A 24,060-nucleotide genomic window follows, 5' to 3' on the forward strand; every position below is an offset into this window, starting at 1 on the left:
CAAGTGCCATTTATTGCAAGAGAAACAAACAAACAAACAAAGCAGTGCCAAACATGACTCCACTAAATTGTGTACCCATTTGTCATGCTGGAAGGCAGCCATGGCCCGAGAGTTGGTACCCAAGCAGTTCTGCCACGCTGATTGTACAGGGAAACAGCAGGACCTCTTTCCACCCTGCTCCCCAGCAGATTTATTCCTAAGTTTTCTAACCCTTGCCTGTCAGCTCCTGGTGGTCTCCTGCGAGCCACCATCCACTAATCTGCTAGGCAAAGCTGTCTGTATGCACACAAATGCATATGCTGCCTGCCAGTAACTAAGTGGTTCTTTCAGACACTGCAGCAAATGGGGAAAAGGTGCCTCATTTCCTTTAGTGCCAGTAGCTTTCCAAAGAGCTCCTGAGGACATGAAAGCAGACTGCTCAGCTGGCTTGATAAATTTCCTGTGTGAAATTTAAGAAGGGATGCAACAAAACCTGTCTTGTACAGGTAGCTCAGTTCCAACTCCGAGTGATAGACATCTTGGGAAGCACAGGGAGTCAGGGGGGGTGTTGGGGTGGAGAAAGGAGGGTAGAGAAGTCAGCCAAATCATGGCCCTGGGCATGAGAGAGAAAACCAGCAGACTCAGAAGCAACAAGAACAGCCCTACCACAGAGATAGCTAAACTACAGAACAAGACTGGACTGCTCTCTGGAGAAACTGGGAAAATGCCTCTGCTCCCATCAGACTTCTCTTCGGTGCCTGACAAAAAAGACATCCAGAAAAGAAAGGGCAGAGAAGCCAGAAAAGGTAAAGGAGGAGAAAAAAAGATTAAGAAAAAGCAGAAGAAAAGATGATGGAAAGGGACAGTGTTTATAAAGAATGGAAGTAGAGCAGTTTTTCATAGATGGCATTCTTTGCACTTACGAGTTAAATCCAGACTTTCATATGTATACAGTATTTTGAAAACTAGCCCTACTTTACAGGGTTTTACAGACTGTATAGCTTTTGTTGTACCTGAGTACTTAGGACATCAAACAATTCAGCTGATCTCTGGTACTTTGATCATTCCCTGGTGGGGGAGAGTGTACTTATTAGCACTCTGTTTCGGCAGGGTGACAGAGGGGTGTTTTAATTTTTGGTCAAGAGAGCCCTGCATTTTTTGAGAAAGAACATCTGGAGGTGTTTGAGAGGAGGGAAGTGGAAAGTTGTAATTTCTGGGAAAGTATAGGTCAAGTTTTGATCAAGCCCTTGGAAGGCATCACCCCCCCTGCCAACCTTTACCCTCCTACTAGAGAGGTCAGCTGTGCCTGTGGAGAAAAAGTATGAGACATTTACTTTCACTTTAGGACTCCAAATAAAAGACCTAGACAGAGCAGAGGTAGGCTGCTGACAGTAAAGTCAAGAACAGGCACCTTAACCTGCCTCTGTTTTAATAAAAGGATGTAGAGAGCAGGGAAGAGGCTTTATGTGCTCTGGGGCTTTGAGAAGACACGATGAATATTTGGTTTTAATTGCAGTATCCCAAGGGTGATGCTCAGGTGTGTTGCTTTGCTGTAGGTCAGATGAGGGGTGACACAAAAGCAAAGGAAATCCCTTTCTCCCACCTCTGGGGAGTTAAGCACTAAGCTTCTCTGTCAGTTCCCTTGTGTGTGCCCCAAAGGGAGAGTCAGCAGGAAAGGCTTTCAGTGATCCTCAGGGGAAGCCCTGAATGAAGAACCACACGTGTGTCAGGCCATGGATCAAGGGAAGGGTGTGACTGCTCTTCCTGTAGATGTACCCTGTAAACTTGCTGACTCCTGCTTCTGGCATGGTTGGGTCAGCACCCTGCTCACCTGCTGAAGGGCTTACTCAAGAAGCCTCAGCAGCAGCCAGTTAAAAGGTTGTTGGCCCCAATTGCACCAGCACTGTAACACTTCAGTGCAGCACCCCTGTTTTTAAAACGTTTTTGTTACCACATGATAGAGACCTAATACCAGGGGACTATGGGTGGATAGACCCTGCCCATTTTTATGATTAAAATTAGTTAATCGTGGCCTGGTTTTTAAGTTGAGCTATGTTGAAAGAAAGATCCAAACCATCAGGTAGGACCTGTTTCAGAGCAACATGGTCTTAACCAGACTCCTTGCTCCAGCCCTGACCGCTCTACAGACCCAGCACAGCACACCAGGACCCACTCCACCAGTGGAAGTGGAGGCACAGCAGAGAGACCCACAACCCATCCTCACTTACCACTTAAAATGCCACACTCAGATGATGTTATTTTTTCAACATTTGTGCAGCAATAATTATATTATGTGGGGTTGTGACACGCCTCATTTTGCTTCTCCTTCTTTACTAAATACACCAGTGCTAAAGCAGCTGCTTGTGCAAATACAGTTTGGCACACAGGGCATTTATTTTATTTCTACAGCATCAATCACTATGGAAATGTGAGGAACCACCACATGAGTGACAGGGAACTGAAGTTCCCTGATTTACCACGGAAGGAAACAGCAACATAAAGCCTGCTTTTCAGCTAGTAACTGGCATGAGATGTTACCACCTGGATAATTTCCACAGGCTTCTTAGCACAGGCTTCACCTGGCTGTGAAATGGCTCACTTTTTTTTTCTTTTCCCACTCAGAAGAGTGGGAGTAAAGATAAGGAACAAGGCAAATGGGGTGAGGCAGAGGCCCTGCCTCTGTTCAAAGAGATCTCAGTGGCACACAGCTTTTTTCTTAAAGTCTGTTGTCAGCAAACAGATTTGTCTGCTTTGGATTTTCAAATCTCTGGTGCTTCTGATCTCCTCTATATCACATCAGCTGATACTGAATGTGAGGTAGAAAATAGTTCACTAAACAAGAAATTATTAATTTCCTTTTTCCCTTCTTCCCCTGCCACAGCACTTCCATACTGTGTTGCACAGTACACAGGACACAGGAATATGTGCTGTAGGTTGTATGGACACAACTCTTTTTTTGCCAGCATGGTGATAGGAGGAAAAAAAACAAAAACCTTTTATAGGGGCATTTTGATTGTATAAATGCAGCTTTCAGTATTTTTTTTTTAATTACAGTGAGAAATTCTACACAAGACATGTTAGCTTGTTGGGTTTTTTAAGCCCAAATTATACTGATCACTGATAAACCTATGCCCGAGTAAGTCACCATATCTCAAGAAACCATTTTGTGGATATGACTGTGTCTATGATGACATGGAAAATAGGGTCTAGTTGCTTTAACTTAAGTCACAAGCCAAGCCAGCACCACGTAACATATCCTGCCATCTAGGTCAGCTCAGGCCTGTTGGTGCAGGCTCAGCTTGGCATAAGGAAAGAGGCAAAATGCTGTTATTCTAGGAAGAGGAACTGATCAGAAATGGATGATGTAGGAGAAGAGGGCTGGTACCAGCATTACCACCCTGGGAAAGAGTTGATCTTGTGATGGCTCAGCTTGCAGCAAGTCAAGGAATCCCTGTAAGAAAGACCTGAAAGGGAACAAGCAGAGACATAAGAGTGGTCTACACTTTGTTCAGCCATGCTCAGCCCCTAAAGGGTTTCACTGGTACACATGGTTTAAGGACCTAAATTCTAACTGGTTTCTGTGGTACAGTTGTGTAGACTGGACTCAGATCACTGATACAACTGGTTAAAAAGTGATAGTTCTGCTCAGTTTATGACTTAGGAGTGTTTGGGGGTTTGGTTGATGGTGAAGAACTTGTTCTACTCAGCAGAGATGAAGGTGTGAAGGAACACACTGAGGAAGAGAAGATCTTCCAGGATTGGGACAAGAGAAGCTGTTGCCTAATTCAGAATGAAAGCTGCCCCAGAACAGCAGGCTACCCCTCCCTCATCTTCCTCAGGGCAGATTTTGTTAATGTTTCACAGACTTGTGTATTTTGTGCACTCTGTTAGTGCCATTTTGGTTAAAGTCTCATTTTGCTGCAAGTGACTGAGCTACCTCTAATTATCTAGCTTGAGTTAAACAGCAAATACTTCTAAAAATGGTGTCAAACTTCATACAGGCACACACACAAAAAAGGGAGAAGTCTTTTGTTGCATCTCTGGGGATTTGGGGCAAAAGTTGACTCTGCTTGGCAATGGTGATCACAAAATAAAAATAATTTAAACCTTAGCTGGTCATGTCTTAAAGTTTTAAAAGAAAAATAACATACTTTGGAAAATAAATATTTCCAGTTCTGAATAAAATACTCTCTTCCTAGTGTTGTGCACTCTCATCATTTTTGTAGAATCTCCCAGTGGGGCAGCACTCCAAATAACCTGGGTTTCCTTCCATGTGTGAACAGCCTGTACACATGGAGCTCAGGCTCCTCCCTAACTTCTGGACTTTAGGAGCAGCCAGACAGCTGAGCCAAAAAAAGAAGTGACATTTGTGGGATCATGACAGGTTAGAAGAGCAGCATCACCAGACAACATTTGACAGCAAAACTTTTCTCACTTTGTCCCCCTTATGGAAAGCACAATTGGAGGACATAAGACCTAACCAGACCAACTAAGCTATAATCCCACAATTTAAAGTTATGAAAGACTGTGGGACACAAGTTGAAGCTTGTCATACTGTTAGTGCAAAATTTATCTGCTTAGTGTATTAGGGGTAGCTGAATCTCTCCCCAGTGACTTGTGCAAAAGAATTTTAGATATGGGAAAAAATATTCAACTTCTCTATATGAGGAATTAATTTCCTGACATCTGAAATACATTTCTAGTCAGATAGGAAAACCAAACACCAACTGTGTGTTATATTCATACACACAAAAAAAAACCAAACCCAAAATGTAAGGCACTGATCATTATGAAGGCATGAAAAGGAGTAACAGCTCTATTTCCAGAATCTTCCCTAGATATATGCTTGGTCTAAAGGACAAGCTAGAATGTAGCATGACACTTAGCATTATATGGTCCCTAAGCAGCTCAAGGATCAACCCTGCTGAGACAAAGTCAGGCAAGGTGCTTAAAAAAAAAAAAAAAAAAAAGTCTTCGCTCTTTTCCTCACGTAGTCACTACTAAAATACAGATCCTAGGCAGTGATTTAGGTGCCCTCCAGCAACTGCTGCCCCTGTGGATATGCAAGCAGTGAGTGTCCCCATGGTCAGAGTTCCCTGTGCACATCCTGCTGGGCAGTGAGAGTGTCAGGAGTGCTCCACTGTGCAGGTTTCAGTAAGAGGAGTGGCCTTACACAGTCCAATAATTCTGGATTTGAAAGCCAGGCGGTTCTAGATGAGTCCATATCCTGCCCTCCACCTCATCCCTACCAAAGATGGGTCACCTGTGGCCACAGGCTTGCAATTCCCTTCAGCAGACTGTGTAGAGACTGCCACGTGGAGCCTCAGTTCCCAGGCACCCTCACTGACACACACCAAGTTTTAGGCGTTGCCAACCTCACCTTGGGCACTCAGTAGGATGTGTAACCCCCTGAAACCACGAATCAGCTCACAAGAGTGAAATTCCACACAAGAGTTAAATTCCAAAGCAGTCAGACTCCCAGCAACACTTTGACTGCTGCCAGCCACTGTCAAACAAGGTGAAACCAGTCTGACTTGGGAGAAAATTCTTGGCACGTAGTGGCGCAAGTGCCCGTAGGCGTGCAAGTGCTCACACATGGGATTAGGAATAACAATGGCTTGTGATGGGCTCTGCTTCCTATTACATCCATTTTTCTTAGTTTTGGAAATGTGCAGTCTGGCATACATACATATGTATATATATATATATAAAAATAAATATATCATTTCATTGAATTATTTACCCTTCGCACTAAAGACTACATAGAAATATATTGTGTAGCTTAAACTTACCCTGAACATGACTAATATAAGCAGGTAAAGCTGAATGAGGAAAGCAGCAAGAAAATACTCTAGAGAAGAGTGAAGCTTTTAGCCTTTCTGTTTCTGGATACATGTACTACACCAAGAAGGCTCAAAATGACAATTTTCTCCTTTACTGTTAATAAGTGGGCATTTTTTCCAGAGCAACTTAAAGCTGAAGTTGCCTTTTGTTTTGTACTCACTATGTTACCTCAGGTGAATCTAGGTATTCCTAGCTGAGAGAAATTTTCTTCCTAAAATAAATCATTTGGTGCTTCACAGCAATTACTATTCAATCTTAGGGTGCCTTTGAAGAGTTCTCTCAGTCATACTTCATGCCTAGGCAATAATAATGTACCAACAAACTACTGCATCTGACTCACTGCCAGGAAAGTTAAAGCCTCTGGGTTTAATCACATGAAGGAGACAAAGCTTTCTACTTTGTCTTAGAGGAGTCTTAGGTGTAGGATGCTTCACTGAGATGTAAAGTCTCCTAGAGCCCTTCCACAAAAAAAAAAAAAAAACCAAAACCAAAAAAACTCACCTTTATTCTTGAAATTCCTCAAGAAATACATGTATATTAAGTCCTCTTTGAGGTATGGCATACCTCAGTAGTAAACAGCACACAGCTGAGAGAAGTTCACCCTAAACCCCTGGTAAGTGCATTTGGTATAAATGACATGACAAAAGTTGAAACGTACCTCATCCCCATGCATATTAGCAACATACTTGAACTCTGGAATGCCAATCTTATGATGGGTTGGATACCTTCCCAGAACAAGAACCCACAGGTCTCTACCTTTAGGAGGGGAAGGGGAAAAGACATTTTTTAAAACGAGTGTAAAATCATACAACCCTTAGAGAAAAAAAAAAAAAAAAAAAAAGAGCTGGTCATTAAGACCACTGTATAAATTCTCATAAATCATTGCTGCCCACTCAGTCCTATATTTAGCATATCAAAGTAGACTGTGTGTTTATTAATTCTATGAGTATTTGTTAAATCAGTTACAGAAATACATATGCTTTGCCTTATGACCAAAAGCATATAGTGAACCTTGCTATTTCAAAAGCATTTAACCAGTACTAGAAAACAGTTTGGCTTTTTTTCATAATAAACATTTTTCAAACCAAGTTTAGCAAGCAAGATCTTTTCAAGGGAAGTCACCAAGCAACTAAAGGGTATTTAAAATAAAAAACACTCTTCCCCCCCCAAATATTAAGTTGTAATGGTTTTCTGAAGCACGCAGAGAAGTTTTCATTATTCCAAAGGAAGAACATTTTTTGTAATAAAGACCACACAGAAAAGCTGAACACATTCAGGAGTTATTGGTCAGAAAACAGGAGATACTGGGCATAGCTGGGTCTGAGATGTATTCCAACAAATTAAAAAAAACACACCAAACCATCAGAGAAAGAATTAATAGCTACAGAAAGAATATTAGTCAGGATCAATAAAGCTGCACAGGAAGCTGGAATGTATGTAACAAAATAAACAAACATTTTGTGGGCCCTCATTTAAGGGAAGTGGAGTGGCATTTTTAATTTTTTTAAGTGATATTGTGGCATTTCAGATCTCATCTGCAAAACTATGCTTCCCACTAGCCCGCTCCATGAGGTGGAAAGCTCCAGTGTCAGGAGCAGCAATGAAAGTGGAGCAGTTTCCTGGTATTAGGAGTCACAACCTGCAGCCTCCTGATGTCCAGACCTTGCTTGCATGCTGCCTGTCTCCAGCCCTCAGACAGGGCTTGCTGGGACCTGTGAGATGGCTCCTCAAGAAGAGTCCATCCCTCACTGCCCAGGAAAGAAGAACGTAGGGGCTGCTATATGCTGTGAAAAGCATTATTCCCTATGTCTTTGTGGATAGTCAGATCTGCAGTAAATAAAACTCTGGAGCATAGGAATTCCCCATGGAAGTCCATGACCTTCATGGTACAGCTGCAGTGAGGCAGTCACATAGCTAGAAAAGAAAAGAAAAATGCAGCAGGAACTGCAGTACCTTCAGGAATGGATGAAAAAAAGAGGGCAGAGGGAACACTACAAGGTGCACTGAAACAACTGCAAGATAAGTAAAATTCCAGGCAGCAGTTGCCAAGCTAAATGCTCACTTAACAGGTTGAATCAGAGTCTCAGGCTTAGTATCAAGAAGCAACAAGACAGCCCTAGGAGCAGGCAGATTCAACAGAGTGGTCTCAGGATCCCCTAGTTTTACACAGTCACTCCAGAAGACATTGGTGGTTGACTTTTTTATTCATATGATAAGCACAAAGCTGTGAAATGCTGTTTCTGACTCTGTCAGAATGAGTTTTATTTTAAAAGAATTAGAGTTACTAGGTTTTGTTGCATGCAGAGCCACTGTTTCATTAAACAAACAGAAAAGAGTTTGACTTCTGTAACTCCAGACAAGTTACAGAGAGGAGAAACAAGAGATACTAACCACGTCCTTCTTCAAAAAGGAAAGAAGGAACTACCAATCTCCACTACCCCAGCCCTTCTCCCCTCCAAGATCTCCAAAGGTCCCTTCCAACTTCAACCATCCTGCAATTCCATGAAAACAGAGAAAAAGTCTTGCTGCAGTAGTGTAATTTTGAATCTGAAAAAACAAACCCAACCCAAGAAACAACACAACAAAACAAAACCAAACACCACAAAAAACCAAAAAACCAAAAAACCCAACCCCAAAACCCCACAAAAACTAGTCATGAAAAAAACATGCTACTTTTATTGATAATCACCTGTGGACAACAATCTCAACCTAATTTCCTTGTCTGCAATATGTCAGTCTCTCCATGACTGCATTCAGGGGCAACCTACAATAAAGCCCCTAGGAGGTCCTTTCAGACTGTTCCTATGACTCTTTGTCCTTATTTCCCTTTAACATTCTGGGCAGCTCTCCTTCCCTCTACTGGAAGGAAACTTCAGACATCCCTCTTTGGTGTGTCCAACTTGAGAGTTGCCACATAGAATCATAGAATTGGCTGGGTTGGAAGGGACCTCAGAGATCGTCAAGTCCAACCCTTGATCCAGTACCACTGCAGTTACCAGACCATGGCACTGAGTGCCACATCCAGTCTCTTTTTAAATATCTCCAGGAATGGAGAATCCACTACTTCCCAGGGCAGCCCATTCCAATGTCTGATCACCCTTTCTCGGTAAAGAAATTTTTTCTAATATCCAACCTAAACCTCCCCTGGCACAACTTGAGACCCTGCCCTCTTGTCTTGCTGATAGCTGCCTGGGAAAAGAGACCAACCCCCACCTGGCTAAACCTTCCTTTCAGGGAGTTGTAGAGAGTGATGAGGTCTCCCCTGAGCCTCCTCTTCTCCAGGCTGAACAGCCCCAGCTCCCTCAGCCTCTCCTCATAGGATCTGTGCTGAAGTCCCTTCACCAGCCTGGTTGCCCTCCTTTGGACCCACTCCAGCACCTCAATCTCCTTCCTGAACTGAGGGGCCCAGAACTGGACACAGTACTCGAGGTGTGGCCTCACCAGTGCTGAGTGCAGGGGCAGAATCCCTTCCTTGGACCTGCTGGCCACACTGTTCCTGATACAGGCCAGGATGCCATTGGCCTTCTTGGCCACCTGGGCACACTGCTGGCTCATGTTCAGCTTCCTGTCAATCCAGACTCTCTGCACAGCCCAAACTTCAGATGACTGCAGCAGGATAAATCTCTAGCTAGGGATTTATCAGCCCAAGCCACATTGCCAAAGATCACATCCAACATCTATAAGACAGTGGTGAAATTATAAGATTCAGGTAGCAAAGGACCTATACTGGAGACCTGAGGGTGTCCTAGATCTCTCCAGATGGAGGTGGATACATCTACACTGTGAAACACACAGTACCCTACAGAGGAGACAAGTGATTTCTCTAAGGTCATAAATTCATTCAGCCCTAGGACTGCCTGTTATCAGCACGAGTGCCAAGCACAGAGGAAGGGCTTCCAAATATCTCTAAGCCAAAGGGTTCAGTGAATTACGTGTAAAAAACTTCCTCACAGCAAGTGAAGTAAGTGTGGATTAAGAGCATTAGTTTCCTCAAATACTTGATGACTTTGTTTATAAGCACAAAGCAGTGACCTAGAAAGTGAGATATATTGGTTGGTTTAATATCTGCACTAAGCTATTTCCTTTATTTCTATTACTTTTCTGTACATAATTATTATCTAATATCTAACACCCTACCAGTCACTGCAGTCAAACAATGCTGTAGTCCTCGAATCTGAAGCATCTTCTCTCAGAAATAACCAGACATCAAAATTAGCCTCTGGTTTTATTTGAATGGAAGCAGAGCACCAGGGCCATTTCAAATCCAGGTACTAAAAATAACAACGTCCACACCCCTTGCAGTGAGACTTTTTGGAGCATCTTGTGACCCGATGTAGAACAGTGCCATATCCTTCAGCCACCTCCCCATTCAGCAGCACTAACACCAAATCAGTACTACACATACTAAAGCAAGAGAGTCCAGGTGCAGATAAAGTGGTATAGTTACTTCTGTCATTTAAGGCTTTCTACAAATACTACTGTTTTCTGATTTCAAATACTAAAATATTTCCAATGCCTTGCCATTGGCAGTGCTCATTCCTGCTGCTATCACTGCAGAATTGCACCCATGGGAAACACGAGGAAGAGCTAAGTATAGACAAGCATTAAGTACTGATTTAAATTGGTCTTTCTAACATTAGTGTTTAGACTGTTTGTGTGAGGGCCATCTAAATGATAAACACTCCCATGAACTGAGACATCAATTATTTCCTGGCATTTCCAGCTTGTGAGAAGGAACAAACCTACCATTAACAATTAAAATAAATTCCTGGGTCTGCTGAGCCTGCAGTACTGGGTACTGTACCTATGAGGGATGATGTAAGATTTCTTTCCATACTGCAGTAAGTTACTTCATATAAAAAGATTCAGCATGCAGATAAAGTTTCCTTTAATCAGTAAAGCCAAGATAACTCTGGTTTTGTACATGAACTGAGCAGCTAAGCTACCTCCCACGCTTTGAATCAACTGAATGTATATCAAAAAGCCATTTCTCACTGCCAAACCAGAACATGCTTCAACTAATTAGTGAGTAATACTTCGAGTCATCAGGCCAAATGTGTGTTTCTAACTGTGTCTCTCTGAAAAAGTAAGACTTGTATTGGACCAGAGCCAGATCACACAGCTTCTAGCAGTCTTTTTAAAATTATTATTATTTTTATTTCCCTAGCATTGCTACAGTTCCTGGCATAGTGTCAGTATTCTAAACAGATCTATGAAAACTGGGAATTAAAATGGAGAGTTGAAATTGATCTCCAGATCTAGTGGGAAAGAAACCTAATAATTTGTAGATGGGGCAATCTGGATTGCACTCCCTGGTTTGTTTTTTGTTCCAAAATTTATTTCTGTTTTTCTTCCCTTTGTTCTTTGCAGACTCATTTATGAGAAAGAGCTGTTGTCATTGCAAAGAAAGGTGCAGCCAGGAAGCAAGTGGAATGACAGGCAGTCCCTGACAAGAAAAGGACAGTACAGAAAGGAGAAGAAGAAAGATTGACTCATTAGAATGCAAGATCCAACAACAATTTAATCATAGAAACAATCATGGAATCACAGGGAAGCCCAGGTTGGAAGTGACCTCAAAAAAATAATCTGGTCCAACCTTTCGTAGGAAAGGGAGCTGAGATGAGATTACTGACCACTTGGTTCAATTACATCTTGAAAACTTCCAGTGGCGGAGACTCTACCACATCCCTGGAAAAGCTCCAGAAAATGATGGTTCTCACTTTAAAAAAAATTTTCATCTTTATATCAAGATGAAGTCTTTCCTCACAGGGCAGGTTCTCCAGCCCTTTGATCATTTTGGAGGCCTGTCCACATCTTCCTTGAACTGTGGGTGAAGGAACTGGACTCAGTGCTCCATGTGCAGCCTGGGTGTACCACGTAGGATGATCACATCTTTATCTGGGCTAGCAGTGCCCCTGCAGATGCAGTCCAGGATCCAATTTGCCTTTGCTGCTGCAGATTGACTCATGTTCACCTTGTTGTCCACCAGAATCTCCATGTTCTTTTCCACAAGAAAACATGTGCCCCACAGCCACAGAGATCCTACTCTGAGTGGCGGTCTTTGGTTATTCAATCCCACGAGCAGGACTGAGCATTTGTCCTGGATAAACTTCACACTGCTGTTGCTATTCCCCTCTTCAAGCTTCTCCAGGTCAGGTCAGCCCTTCTGACTTCTCTGCCTCACTGCCCAGTCTGATGTACTCAGCACAAGTGTTGATGGTGCTTTCACTTCCATCCTCCAGGTCATTTATAAAGACACTGAACAGTGTAGAGTTCAATAGTGATCTCTGGGGGACCCCAGTTGTGACAGGCTGCCAGCAAGCCAGTTTTCTACCTATCTCACAGAACACCCACCCAGTCTGCATCTTGCCAATTTGTCCAGGAGAAGGCTGTAGGTAACAGTATAAAAAACAAGTTTACTCTGGCTCCAGATCTGACTGAATACCTATTTGAATAGCACAGCACTGAACACAGCTCATTAAAAACTTGCTCTGACACTGGCTACAAAATTGTGCTTTTAGATGCCTAAATCCAAGCCTCAGATATGAATCCCCTTGGATCCATCTATGTGACCTATAAAACACATAAAACTACATTTTGAAAAAAGTCAACATGACATTATACCAAAGCAATGACCTCAAAAAGTGTACTCTTGAGATTTGATACAAGCCACAACAATTTACTTCTTTACTTCTGAAATACTTTGTATTTCATATCCTCTTCCTTAAATTGTACTGATTTTCAGTCTCACTTATCCCATGCTTTTCAACAAACTCTACAGGCCAAGTAGCATGAGGGTGGTTTGCCCAGAAAGATGGGGCCCTAATCTGCAGGGAAGGCCACCTTAGAAGTAAGAAAAGGAGACAGAGAAGTAAAATAGAAAGTGCAAACAAGTTAAAAGCTTTATCATTACCCATTGTTACTGACTACTGATGTTTCAGCAGCCCTGAGAACTTGCCCTACCAGGGCTTCATTCTGTCATGCTCCACAAACTTTTAAAATATGTTTCAGACCCAATCAAAGCAGTGCAAAATATGAGAGAGGACCAGACAGACAAGGTTTTGTTCAATAAGAATGTCAGAGGGTGGTGACTATGCCTTAGGCATTGCTGATATCAATCCTGCTCAATTCCAGTATAATCAGAACTTCAGTCTAGATTCCATGATGAGAACACCGAGTAGCAGTAGTGAAATAAACATCCCACCTGATTTTTATAACAGTTCCCACTGCAAGAGCAACCACTACATCATTATGGCTTAACAGAAGAAAGAGAAACAATGCAAATACCCAGCATCTGCATTACTTATACAAAGTATTGCGGGGAGACAGGGTGGCATGAGAGTCACTCCTTGATAAATCCTTCTGTAGATATACCACAATTCCCACCTAATCTCTCAGATGCTCTTTAATCCACTCTAACTATGCATACTAATACTGGAAACATTTCCCTAACTGCATCTGGCAACATATTCTGCTAGGTCTTGGGATACTCCATCCTTACTGGATATCTGTAATACCAGTGTAAAACTATATTAGTTGTTACCATGCAAGATACTAAGCTATCTTTACAGTTTTCTTTCCATTGCCCAAGTGTCTCAGCATGCCTTCCCAGCTGCAGCTGACACCTATTTTCTAAGACTACACCAAACTACACTTATTTCTACAAAAAGTTCCTTATCTTTCAGGAAGAGAGAGATCAGGAAATCAACCCTGGCTTTATCACTTGTAACTTTTACATGTCATTCATGGTAAATCTGTTTGCACACTAACAGAAACCATTCTTGGCTTCTAAGTTTTCTGATCTGTACTGTGTTGCCTGCAAAGCTCAGTGCTACCAATGAGTAACAGAGGAGTACAATTGCTGCCCATGTGCACACACAGATGGAATTACAAAGACATCAGATGTCTGTGTGACTTAGTATTGCACTTCCAAGCTTCACCACAAAAGTGTTAGTTTTTCCTTAATAACAGTGGTCAAGAGCATCTTCCAGCAAAACACTAGCACAGCTAAGGACTTTAGGAGCATTTCCTTTCTGCTAAGCAAGCATCAGCAGCATCCTTGCCTTGGGGTATTCTGGTTTGCCAGCACCAATTCAAGCTGGAAAATCTAAAGCTATTTTGGAACTTGTCTTCTTCAAGGTGTCTGCCCTAGCACACACACAGCTTGATTCAGAATCTAACATCATTTGAGTAACCAACACATTATTTATATAACCAGAAATGTTTAATCAGAATGACTGATGTAGTAGTGTTGCAGAAGCAGCTTTACAGACCTGAACAAATATGTGAGTTTGATCCAGCCAGACTGTTGAGCAAAGCACCCTCCAGATTATGGTAATATAAATGTATCCTTTGGGTATATAAACTTTATAGGTTCCAGCCGAAAAGGGCAGCTGTTTCTGTTCAGAAAACAGACACTCTAGATGAATAGTTTATACTCAGAATAACCTACCCACCTGAAGCTGGGATCAGACAGACATCTGTGTGAATGACTGTAGTACATCAGATTCTTCTGTGAGTATTTATCCTCACTTCCCTTATACCATGTTCTCATGGCCCACTGAGATGGGAAGAGCTATCTAAAGACCCAGCCTGGATTAGCATTAGTAATGAACAAAGTTTGTATACCAAGGAGAGCTGGGGCACTTTAAATACAAGAAAGTCTTCAAGGTATTTTGAAGGATTAAAAAGATACAGATCAATCACATATGCTAACCAAGCATATCTGGCAATATTCAGCACAGTGCACAGGTAAGCAGAATAAACCCAAGAGAGCCCAAGGCAACATTAGACTGCAAGTCCAACATGGTCACTGCCTCCTCCTGCCCCATACTGACAGCACTTCCTAACTGGGGAAGGGGGCAGGGGTTCTTCTACTTCTTTAGCTTCCCCAAGTACCCTGCTTAATTGAGAGATGGTAAGAGATACCACTACTTAGCAACACTTAAACACACTGTTCTTAGTAAGTTATTGGAAGGAGAGAAAAACATTGATAAGGCAGCAAGCACCTGTTTGAAGATAACAGCAAGAGAGACCAACTGGCACAGTGCTTGTACAGCATCTCCAAATTTTATTTATTTATTATTAATTTATTATTTATTTTATTTATTTATTATTATTTATAATATTTATTTCCAGGTGTAGGGACTATCCTGTGTGTGCTCTGTATTCCTACTTGTCAACCTTCTGAGTGCTGAAACAGTCTCATCCCAACCAATTTGCAGTATTTCTTGAGATACAAAAGAGCAGAAGGTTTCAGCAACAGATGCACCACCTCTGACTGTTACTATGCTGGGGCCACTACATTACTAAACACTTCTGTCTCTTCCTTCCCACATATCCCTCCTTACAGGCATAAGGTCACCCCTCTCTCTCTCTCTCTCTCTCTCTCTCTAAAGTGAGAGGAAAAAAAAAAAAAAAAAAGCAGTAATTTCTCCATTATTTAATATGTACCTATCTAATTCCAGAGACTGTAAGAGCCAATCCAGTGTAGAATCAGTAACTTCAGGAATCTATGACTCCTTAAAACAAACAAACAAACCACAAACAAACAAACAAACAAAACCCCTATTTATTTGTAAAGCACTCAAGAAGGGAAGGGAGTCAGAACACTTCCTGGATCACATGCTTGCTTATCTGCCTAAAAGTTTACAAATCTCTGGGTGATTGATTGAGATATCTTTCTGGGTGATTGGGACACTTTCACAGGACTGGTATCTTATGAGAACAACAACCCTTTCTTTCCTATGTATACGTGATTCATCACACTGTACCATTTCCAGTTCTCATAATCAAGCTGAGCACACTCTTTATGTATAAAAACATGAAAAATCCAGAGTACAGTCTCTACAATAGCACCTTATAGTTTAACAGGAATAAAAAAATAAAAATAAATTTAAAAAATCCAAACAAAAGCAACCCAAATGGGAATGCTGTTTTTAAACTAATATACACTAACCTTATTCAATATTGCTCACTGAGAAGGAAGAGCACCACAGAGACATAGAATTAGCCTGAACAGGCTTTCCCCCACTATTTACACTAACTGGTTTCATATTCACTCCCAGAAACCACACTATTTTTCCTTTTCACCAACTCTTGCTCCTATTATCCAGGAGTTTTAAAACTAGTTCTAAAGACCTCGGCTTTATTTTCTCAGAAGGGTGTGAAGCTGGTAGGCCTCTAGTAGTTTTCAGAAAAGCTTCTACATGTATAAAAGAAAGTAATAGTACCTATTCACAGTGGTACCACTGAATCATCATGAGCAGAGTGATAGCTTAATCACACATGCCAGGCACAAGGAGGAGGCTGGTTTGTTTTTAAGTGCAACTTATTCAGATTCATCATTTTTATTTGGCCTACCCTTTTACCAGCAGAGGAGGGCAAAGCTGTTCCTGACATTTGAAGGAAAGAGGAAGTAGAAAACCAGGAGGAGACAACAGGCTGTGGCACCTACATGACTAGGAGGTTACTGATGTACTTTGTGGGCTTTAGTGAACTGAAGTGCCTCATCCAGAGACTTGCTGTGCACACCCTGGAAACATCCTTGGCAGATCCCAGACATTATGTTTGCTCAAAGAATGGGAAGCTCCAAGTAGTGGTACAGCTCTTAACACTGGTATGCAGAGTCCTATTAAAATAATCCAATCCTTATCATCCTTATCTGTTTCTTGTTTAAATAACAAGCTTTATTGGTTTGACCAGTTGCTTCCAGATGCTCTCTCAAAATGGGTAACAAAATGTCTCCGTGCAAACATTAGTGACTGCTTTTTAGGAAAGGCAACAGGCTCTGCAAAGGGCTAAACTCCAGCCAGTGTTACTACCTATAAACAGAGTAACTCAGTCCTTTGTGTCTTCCAGGAATGTGTTCCTATGGGCTTTGTTTCCTCTTGGATTTTGAGTTCAGCCTAGTGCAACTGTGTATCAAAGCAAGCTTTGTACTTTAGCCCACTTTAGGTCCCTCAAGATTAGGAAATTGGCTTTGTCAGCAACAGCCAGGTTAGACACTGCTACATGGGCACACCGGGAAAGCATCAGTCTCTGCCTATCCTATTCCTAAAATTTTCTAGGTTAGCAGTTATTCTGCCCCTGTACTCAGCCCTGGTGAGGCCACACCTCGAGTACTGTGTCCAGTTCTGGGCCCCTCAGTTTAGGAAGGATATTGAGGTCCTGGAGTGGGTCCAAAGGAGGGCAACCAGGCTGGTGAAGGGACTCGAGCACAGACCCTATGAGGAGAGGCTGAGGGAGCTGGGGGTGTTCAGCCTGGAGAAGAGGAGGCTCAGAGGAGACCTCATCACTCTCTACAACTCCCTGAAAGGAGGGTGTAGCCAGGGGGGGGTTGGTCTCTTTTCCCAGGCAACTCTCAGCAAGACAAGAGGGCACGGTCTTAAGTTGTGCCAGGAGAGGTTTAGGTTGGATATTAGAAAGAATTTCTTTACGGAGAGGGTGATCAGACATTGGAATGGGCTGCCCAGGGAAGTAGTGGATTCTCCATCCCTGGAGATATTTAAAAAGAGACTGGATGTGGCACTCAGTGCCATGGTCTGGTAACTGCAGTGGTACTGGATCAAGGGTTGGACTTGATGATCTCTGAGGTCCCTTCCAACCCAGCCAATTCTATGATTCTATGATTATTAGGAAAAAAAATTATTCACCACGAGGGTAGTAAACCACTGGAATAGGTTATCTATGGAGGGTTATTGATGCCCCATCCCTGGAAGTGTTTAAGGACAGGGTGGATAAAGCCTTGTGCAACTTGGTCTAATGGGAGACGTCCCTGTCCATGCAGGGGGCTGGATCTTGATGATCTTTAAGGTCCCTTCCAACCCAACCATTCTGTGATTCTCTGATTCTATTCTTGGAAGAAAAGAAAACAAACAAACCAGAACTAGACCAGACTACACTTTTGAACTGACACAGTATGTATTTCTTATTGAAAAACACAGTTCATTTTTACTTAAGCTTTAGGATAAATGTTACTATTTCAGACCTGCTCGGGCTCTGTTTAACTGCTCCAGGTAACTGAAAGAGGAATGGATGGAGAAGACATTGGCTAGGAACAAACAGGAAATGTAAGTGTCCTAAATCCACTGTGAGCTCAGCATGTTACACAGCAGCTACAGTCATTTAGCTGAAGAGCTCCAAGTGCCATGGACTGACCTTTCCCATAACAACTAAGCCCTAGAAATCAAACTGCAGAATCATCTGCTTACAAGCATCCTCTAACCTCTTCCTCACATGTGAACCACTGCACAGATTTTAAGAGTTACTGTGCCAGAAGTAGAACAGTTCACAGGAAGGAAAATTTCTCAGCTGGGAGGGGAAGGGAGCTAAAGCCAAGCCCTATGCATTGTTTGTTTCCCTCTCCTGTAGCTACCTAAGTCATAAGAAGTTCAGAAAGCAGAAGAAGCAATCATGTGCACATCCAGCTTTCATTCCACAACAACAAGAAAAAACACAGACTTTAAAAAAAACAATAAATCTAGATCTCTCTTCTATGCATAGAACAACTGCCTAAGGAACAAATGCTTCAGGGTAAGAAAACACATCTTGCCTATCAACTAATGAATGTATTACAAGCAAGACTTCTTTTGTACTTAAGTGAACTGGATGAACACAACGTGCCATACCATTGCTACATACACTAAGGCTTTAATTAGGCAGCCCTGGGATTCAGCAATGCTGGTAGCTCCAAGGATCCACAGCACGAGGTACCAAGCAGAAAGGGCATCCAGAGGGATGCAAGGCAAACTGCTCTTCTCCTTTTGTGGGAAGTGAATACAAAGTGAATACAAAGCTACTTGAAACACCTTCCTCCTAAAAAGCCTCATCCCCTGAAGTGGGGAAGGAAGGATGTGTTACTGTGCTCTCCTCAGGTCAGAGGAGAATGCAGACAGATTGACCATCTGGGTAAAACTTAGACATAGGATGAGAGTCTCTTTTAAAGGAAGTTTGTGATTAGTATTTGATTTTAAATTAACAGATATTAAAACTGTACTGAGAGGGCAATTCAACCCACATCACTCACTGATCACTAAAAATCAATATTCACTCAATTTTCCTTATTCCTAAGGAAATACAGGCTCTGCAGCATGACCCAAAGACCAGCAAAGGTAGGCTGTGACAGGGTTAACAGAGACTTAACCTGGTGTTAGAAGACTCTTAATTGAAGGTCCTTTTTTCATTTATGGTGTTCTCTCTTTTTTTTTTCTTTATTAGAGAATCTTTCTTTTCCTGTGTTACTCTACATCATCTGATAAACAGCAGTCTGAAGAAGCAAATACTTATGCAGAACAACTATAAGTCAACTCTGAATACCATATGAAAAGTAACTTGAAGTAAGCATGCAGGTTTAATTTGCCCCTTGCAAAAAGCAGACTATAAATTATAATTAAATCACCAGTATAGTTATGGGCTACAAAAGCCATGTTTCAAGATCATAGCTCTTATTTACATGGCTAAAAAATCTATGTACAATGCCCCAAAAAGCAGAAACCTACAAGAAGTGAGGGGGGAAAATAAGCAGCAATTTCTCTCCACTGTGCAACAGTCTTACTCTACTGAGTTCTGTGTTTTTGTGTCTGTTTTTTTAAAAAATACCTTCTACATATTTACTTTCTCAACACCAGCTTTAGGATATGGAGATAAGACAAGAATTGAATTGCATCCACCAGCTGCAATTGCTGATCCTATGTTACACAAGCTCCCCAGCATTGCTGTCTTCACTGGTGTGAATTACAATATCCAGTCATCAATTCTGTCTGCTTCTAAACAAACAGAGAAAGCTGCAAAGTCTTGCTGAGGGAAAACTGGGTGGTTGCAGGCTTAAGACCTTTCCTGTTAGGAAGAAAAGCTTGACAAATACATGCAGCAACCAGACATCTACAAATAAGACGCAGAGAGGGGGGAAAGAAAGCAGAGATTTTTTTCCACAACACTGGTTTTAAAATGAATGCTGCTCACAGGAACAGTGGACTATTTCCCAGTAGATCAGATCTATCCATTTCAAAGTTTATAATATAAAGATTCTATACCAGGTAAGTTTTCCCATGAGAAGCGTTTGATCTACATTGCTAGGATAGGTTCCTTTCAAACAGTTGCTTGAAAATATGTAATTTTTAATTTTTTTTTTTTAAACTGGTATGGAAGTCTGATACACAGGCTCCACAGAAAAAAACTTCCCACAGGACTTTCTGCTAGAACTGCATTTAAGTTTCATTTGTGTGTGTGTGCATGCATATATGTAAAAGAAAACTGCACAACACCTATAAAACCACACACACACTTTCATTATTCATTGTAGGTGTTGGAGATAGTGTAGAAGGCAAGACAAAGATGATTGACCAGTCCACAGCAAGCATAAAGAAGACTTAAGGAAATTATATTTACTTTCACTGAAAGAGAATAGGAATATTCTCAGAATCAGTGACTTTAAGAGTAACATCTTCACAATCTCTTGACCTTCCGGTGCTGACCAAACTATTCACATTTTGTAAATTATTTTGGTAAAAGGCATAACCATACTGACAGGATTAAGTCATGTTATCATCAGACAAGATCTTGGTAGGTGGCTGTCAGAAGACTGACTGCCCAGCAGCTGCCTGTGTCACATTACAGTAGTCAAACTACTATTGCAGACGGTAGAAGTCCTATGGATTTTCTCCTGTAAGTAGATTTACTTAGGGTTCACATTTAAGCTCACTCTGGTAAAGAAATTGCTAGAGGGTGCAGCAAGATGAAATACGACATGTTTCAACATTTGAAGACTTTTTAGCTTCAGTTATGACAAATGGACTTAGAAGTTAAAGCTACTGCAGTAATGGTGAGTTGTATTTCAGCACACAGTTTAGAGCACACTCACCTCGAAGCTAAGACTGGTAATATTACAGGCTAATAATCCTTGGTTTTAAAGTCAGAATTTAGCCTGGAATAGATAAACCCTGAAGGAGCCAGTCCTCCTCTTCCTCCTGCTTTGTTTTGTTTTGTTTTCCCCTTCCCATCAGTGACACCAATAACATGCTGCAAATAAGGGTTTACAAGGCTGTTAAAATCAAGACCATCCATGAACCCAAAGAGCCTTTCAATAATAAAACGAACATATAAACCCACCTAAAATCTTGTTAACATACATTTATACACCATAAGTACTGACAAAGACTAGAGCAAAGATGGCTACGAAGAAAGACACTGAAAAGAGCGAGCAGCAGATAAGAGAAGAAAAAAATCAGAAGAGAAGCAGAAAAGAATGAGTAAAAGTTTAAATATCATGAAAAGTTTTAGAATGACCATTTTTAAGTGAAACACTGGATTTGAGCCAAGTGACTTTAGCATGCTTTCCATGAGGCCCTCAGAGTGGGAAATGTCTCATTCATTCTTGTGTCTAAAGATGAAAACTGCTTATGTTGCCTACAAATGCCATGCCTGCACAATGAGCCTGTAATTCACAGTGCTAAGGAAATCTGTGGGGTGGGAGATGAGGAGGAGGGAAGGGAAGACATCATTAAGAACTGGAGACAGGAGGAAGGCCATCTGCAGCAGTCATACAAATGGAACAAACAGAAGGTAACCCTTCTACAAAAAATACCTCACATCATGTAACCACAGAAAAAAATAATTGCTATATTCTCTTAAAAAACTGGATCCCTGAAACTAACTTGTTAAAAACAGTCCCAGTACAGTACAAGCATTTTATGGATACCTATTTCAGTTTTATTTTCTCTAGCAGTAAATAAAGTAGTACTTTCTAGTACTTTAAACAAAGTAAAAACATCCAGAATATAACTGTTTCTAATGTAAATTCAATTAAATTTACAGAGCATTTTGCTACTGATGGTGGTAGCCTGGGCTCCTTCCATACTGTGTCACAAAAAGTATCTGAATGTAAGTTCCTATTTTTCAGGCTACCACATACTATACACAGGCTACCAATGTATAGACTGGCCAAGTACAAGTACAATGCCTGGTCTTTTTTTATTAAAAGTTTTTATCAAAGTGACATGAACCTTAAGTTATCACTCCCCTGTTCAACAGTCACCCATAAATGCCTGAAAGTATAAATCGTGGTGTATCAGAAAAGTCAGGAGATTTAAGTTGAACCCCGGCATATCTTGGGTAAATGTTCCACTGATGTTTGTGCAGAATGATGGCAGGAACAAGTTAATTGCCTGGATTCATTATTAGCAGGCAGGTGCATACTTTCTATGGCACTAATCCCTGATGTGCCCTTTTGCTGAAGTCACAGTTGCTTATCAGATGGAAACCTGGGCATGTGTCATTGTCTTCTGTTTTCCAAGGAGGGAAATCCATGAATGCAGGCAGGAAGGAGACTTAATAAGCTCCAACAAGGCACCTTACCTGAGCCACTGAGAATCCTGCCCTGCTGAGTATACCTTCCCTGAAGTACATACTCTCCTCTGCACACAGCCATGTTGAAGTCCAGCAGGAGCTTTAAAAACTAAACCAATCAAACACACACACCCTGCACACTTCAGCCTCTCTGTTTAGATATCAGGGTTAGCAGAATGCTAATAAGTGAGATTATTTCTCTTGGTGGACTAGCAAAAGCTACCCAACTACTTACAACTAAATGGATGGAACGTGCCAATTGAAGGGCAACAGAGAGAGTAACTGAACTAGCAGCAGAACAGGATTCTCACAGGGCTCTCACCTATAAAAATTTTCAGGATCGCTCTTTCGCAAGAAGATATTTATGAAATTTTCTACTGAAACCACAATAAAAATCAGTCTGTTTTGTTTTGTTTTTTGTCTCTCTAGTGACAGAATCTGCCAAAGAGATGTTTATCTCTTAAGTCAGCTTTGAAGCTCTTCACTTAGGTAGAGGCAGATGCACTTTTTCCTCGGTGAGCAGGAACTGTCTTGAGGATGATGTTTACAGCTCTTTCAATATGACTGGAATTCTAAAAATGTAGACTGGCCTCCAGAAAAGCTAGATCAGAAACAAGCTGTAATTGCCATGCTATCACTTTATCAGAGTCCAAACTGTATCTGAAAGGAGTTTTTAAGGAGTGTGGACCTACTACAAAACCCACTCAGCTCTTTCAACAGCTGCTTGACTTTTTTCTTCTAATGGGTCATCAGGTCTACCTAATAGCATCCTTAAGTCTACTTCCCACCACCCTCATTTTGTTTTCAAACAACAAAAGAACAGCATGGCATGTTCAACTATGAAAAGCCACCAATGATACACACACACACACGAGTTATTTTGTTTTTAATAATTAAGATTTGCTTGCTGCAGAGTCAGTCTGCTTTTCACTGGAGTGGCATTAGGCAGGACAGGTTAACATGGTTACACCAGGTCCTGTTCTCCAGACTGACCCAGCTCTGCAGCTTCCTCTGTTATTATGCCAAGCACATGCTATGCTGAGGTTGGACACTGCTAAGATGAGAAAACCAAAGATCTGCCAAAGATCTTTTACAGGCTTGGCCAACAACAGATCTGAAACTATATAAAAGAACAAAGGTGTTTTATGGGGCCATCACGCAGCTCTGCCTACCAGCTAATAAGACTATATTAGGTCTCTCACAAATCACCTACAAACCCCAAGGGATTTTAGGTTACCTACCAAATTAGGCCAAACAGATAATATTGAGCTTTGTCAGCCAATGGGCTACACCTGTTTAAGCTCCCTTTCCCTCTTGTTCAAGGGTAATAACTTAGCAGATGACATGCATCATTAAATAGCATAGAATGGTTTGTGTTGGAAGGGACCTTAAAGATCATCCAGCTCCAACCTCCCTGCATGGACAGGGACACCTTCCATCAGACCAGGTTGCTCAAGGCCCCATCCAACCTGGCCTTGAACACTGCCAGGGAGAGGGAAGAGGAAGAGGGCAGACACAAATTCCTCGGGCAGTGTGTTCCAGCATCTCACTACCCTCACAGGAAAGAATTTCTTTCTAATGTTTAACCTAAATCTCCTCTCTTCAAGTATGAGACCATTTCCCCTTGTTGTCTTGCTATCCACCTGTTTAAAAAGCCCTACCCCAGCTTTCTTGTAGGCATCATAGTTTCCAAATGTACAGACCTGAACAGCCCATTGCCAGTCTAGAGCACTGCCATTCTTCTCAGTAATCTGGAAGAAGGGGGGTGATGTAATCCACCACAAAACAAATTGGGCATCTTTTAGTTTGCTTTCCACTTATGCCCTTGGTACTGGTTCTGTTGTTAACATTGCTGTTACAGTCTATATACATCAAACCAACACACTTTGTAAA

General features: G+C 41.6%; 1 protein-coding gene across 3 annotated transcripts in view; it reads right to left on the reverse strand.

Moving 5' to 3' along the window:
* The window catches only part of CPM (carboxypeptidase M), a 40,770-nt gene that overhangs the window by 11,338 nt on the left and 5,372 nt on the right, over positions 1–24,060 (reverse strand). For 2 of the 3 annotated variants that reach the window (XM_030465353.1, XM_008504437.2), the window contains exon 3: positions 6,482–6,579. The exons of the other annotated variant lie outside the window; for it this stretch is intronic. In XM_030465353.1, coding sequence (XP_030321213.1) covers positions 6,482–6,496 — 15 coding nt within the window. In that variant the 5' untranslated portion in view covers positions 6,497–6,579. The remainder of the gene's footprint in view (positions 1–6,481; positions 6,580–24,060) is intronic. 3 annotated transcript variants of the gene reach the window in all.

The sequence above is a fragment of the Calypte anna genome, chromosome 1 (genome assembly GCF_003957555.1).
Source record: "Calypte anna isolate BGI_N300 chromosome 1, bCalAnn1_v1.p, whole genome shotgun sequence".
Lineage (NCBI taxonomy): Eukaryota > Metazoa > Chordata > Aves > Apodiformes > Trochilidae > Calypte > Calypte anna.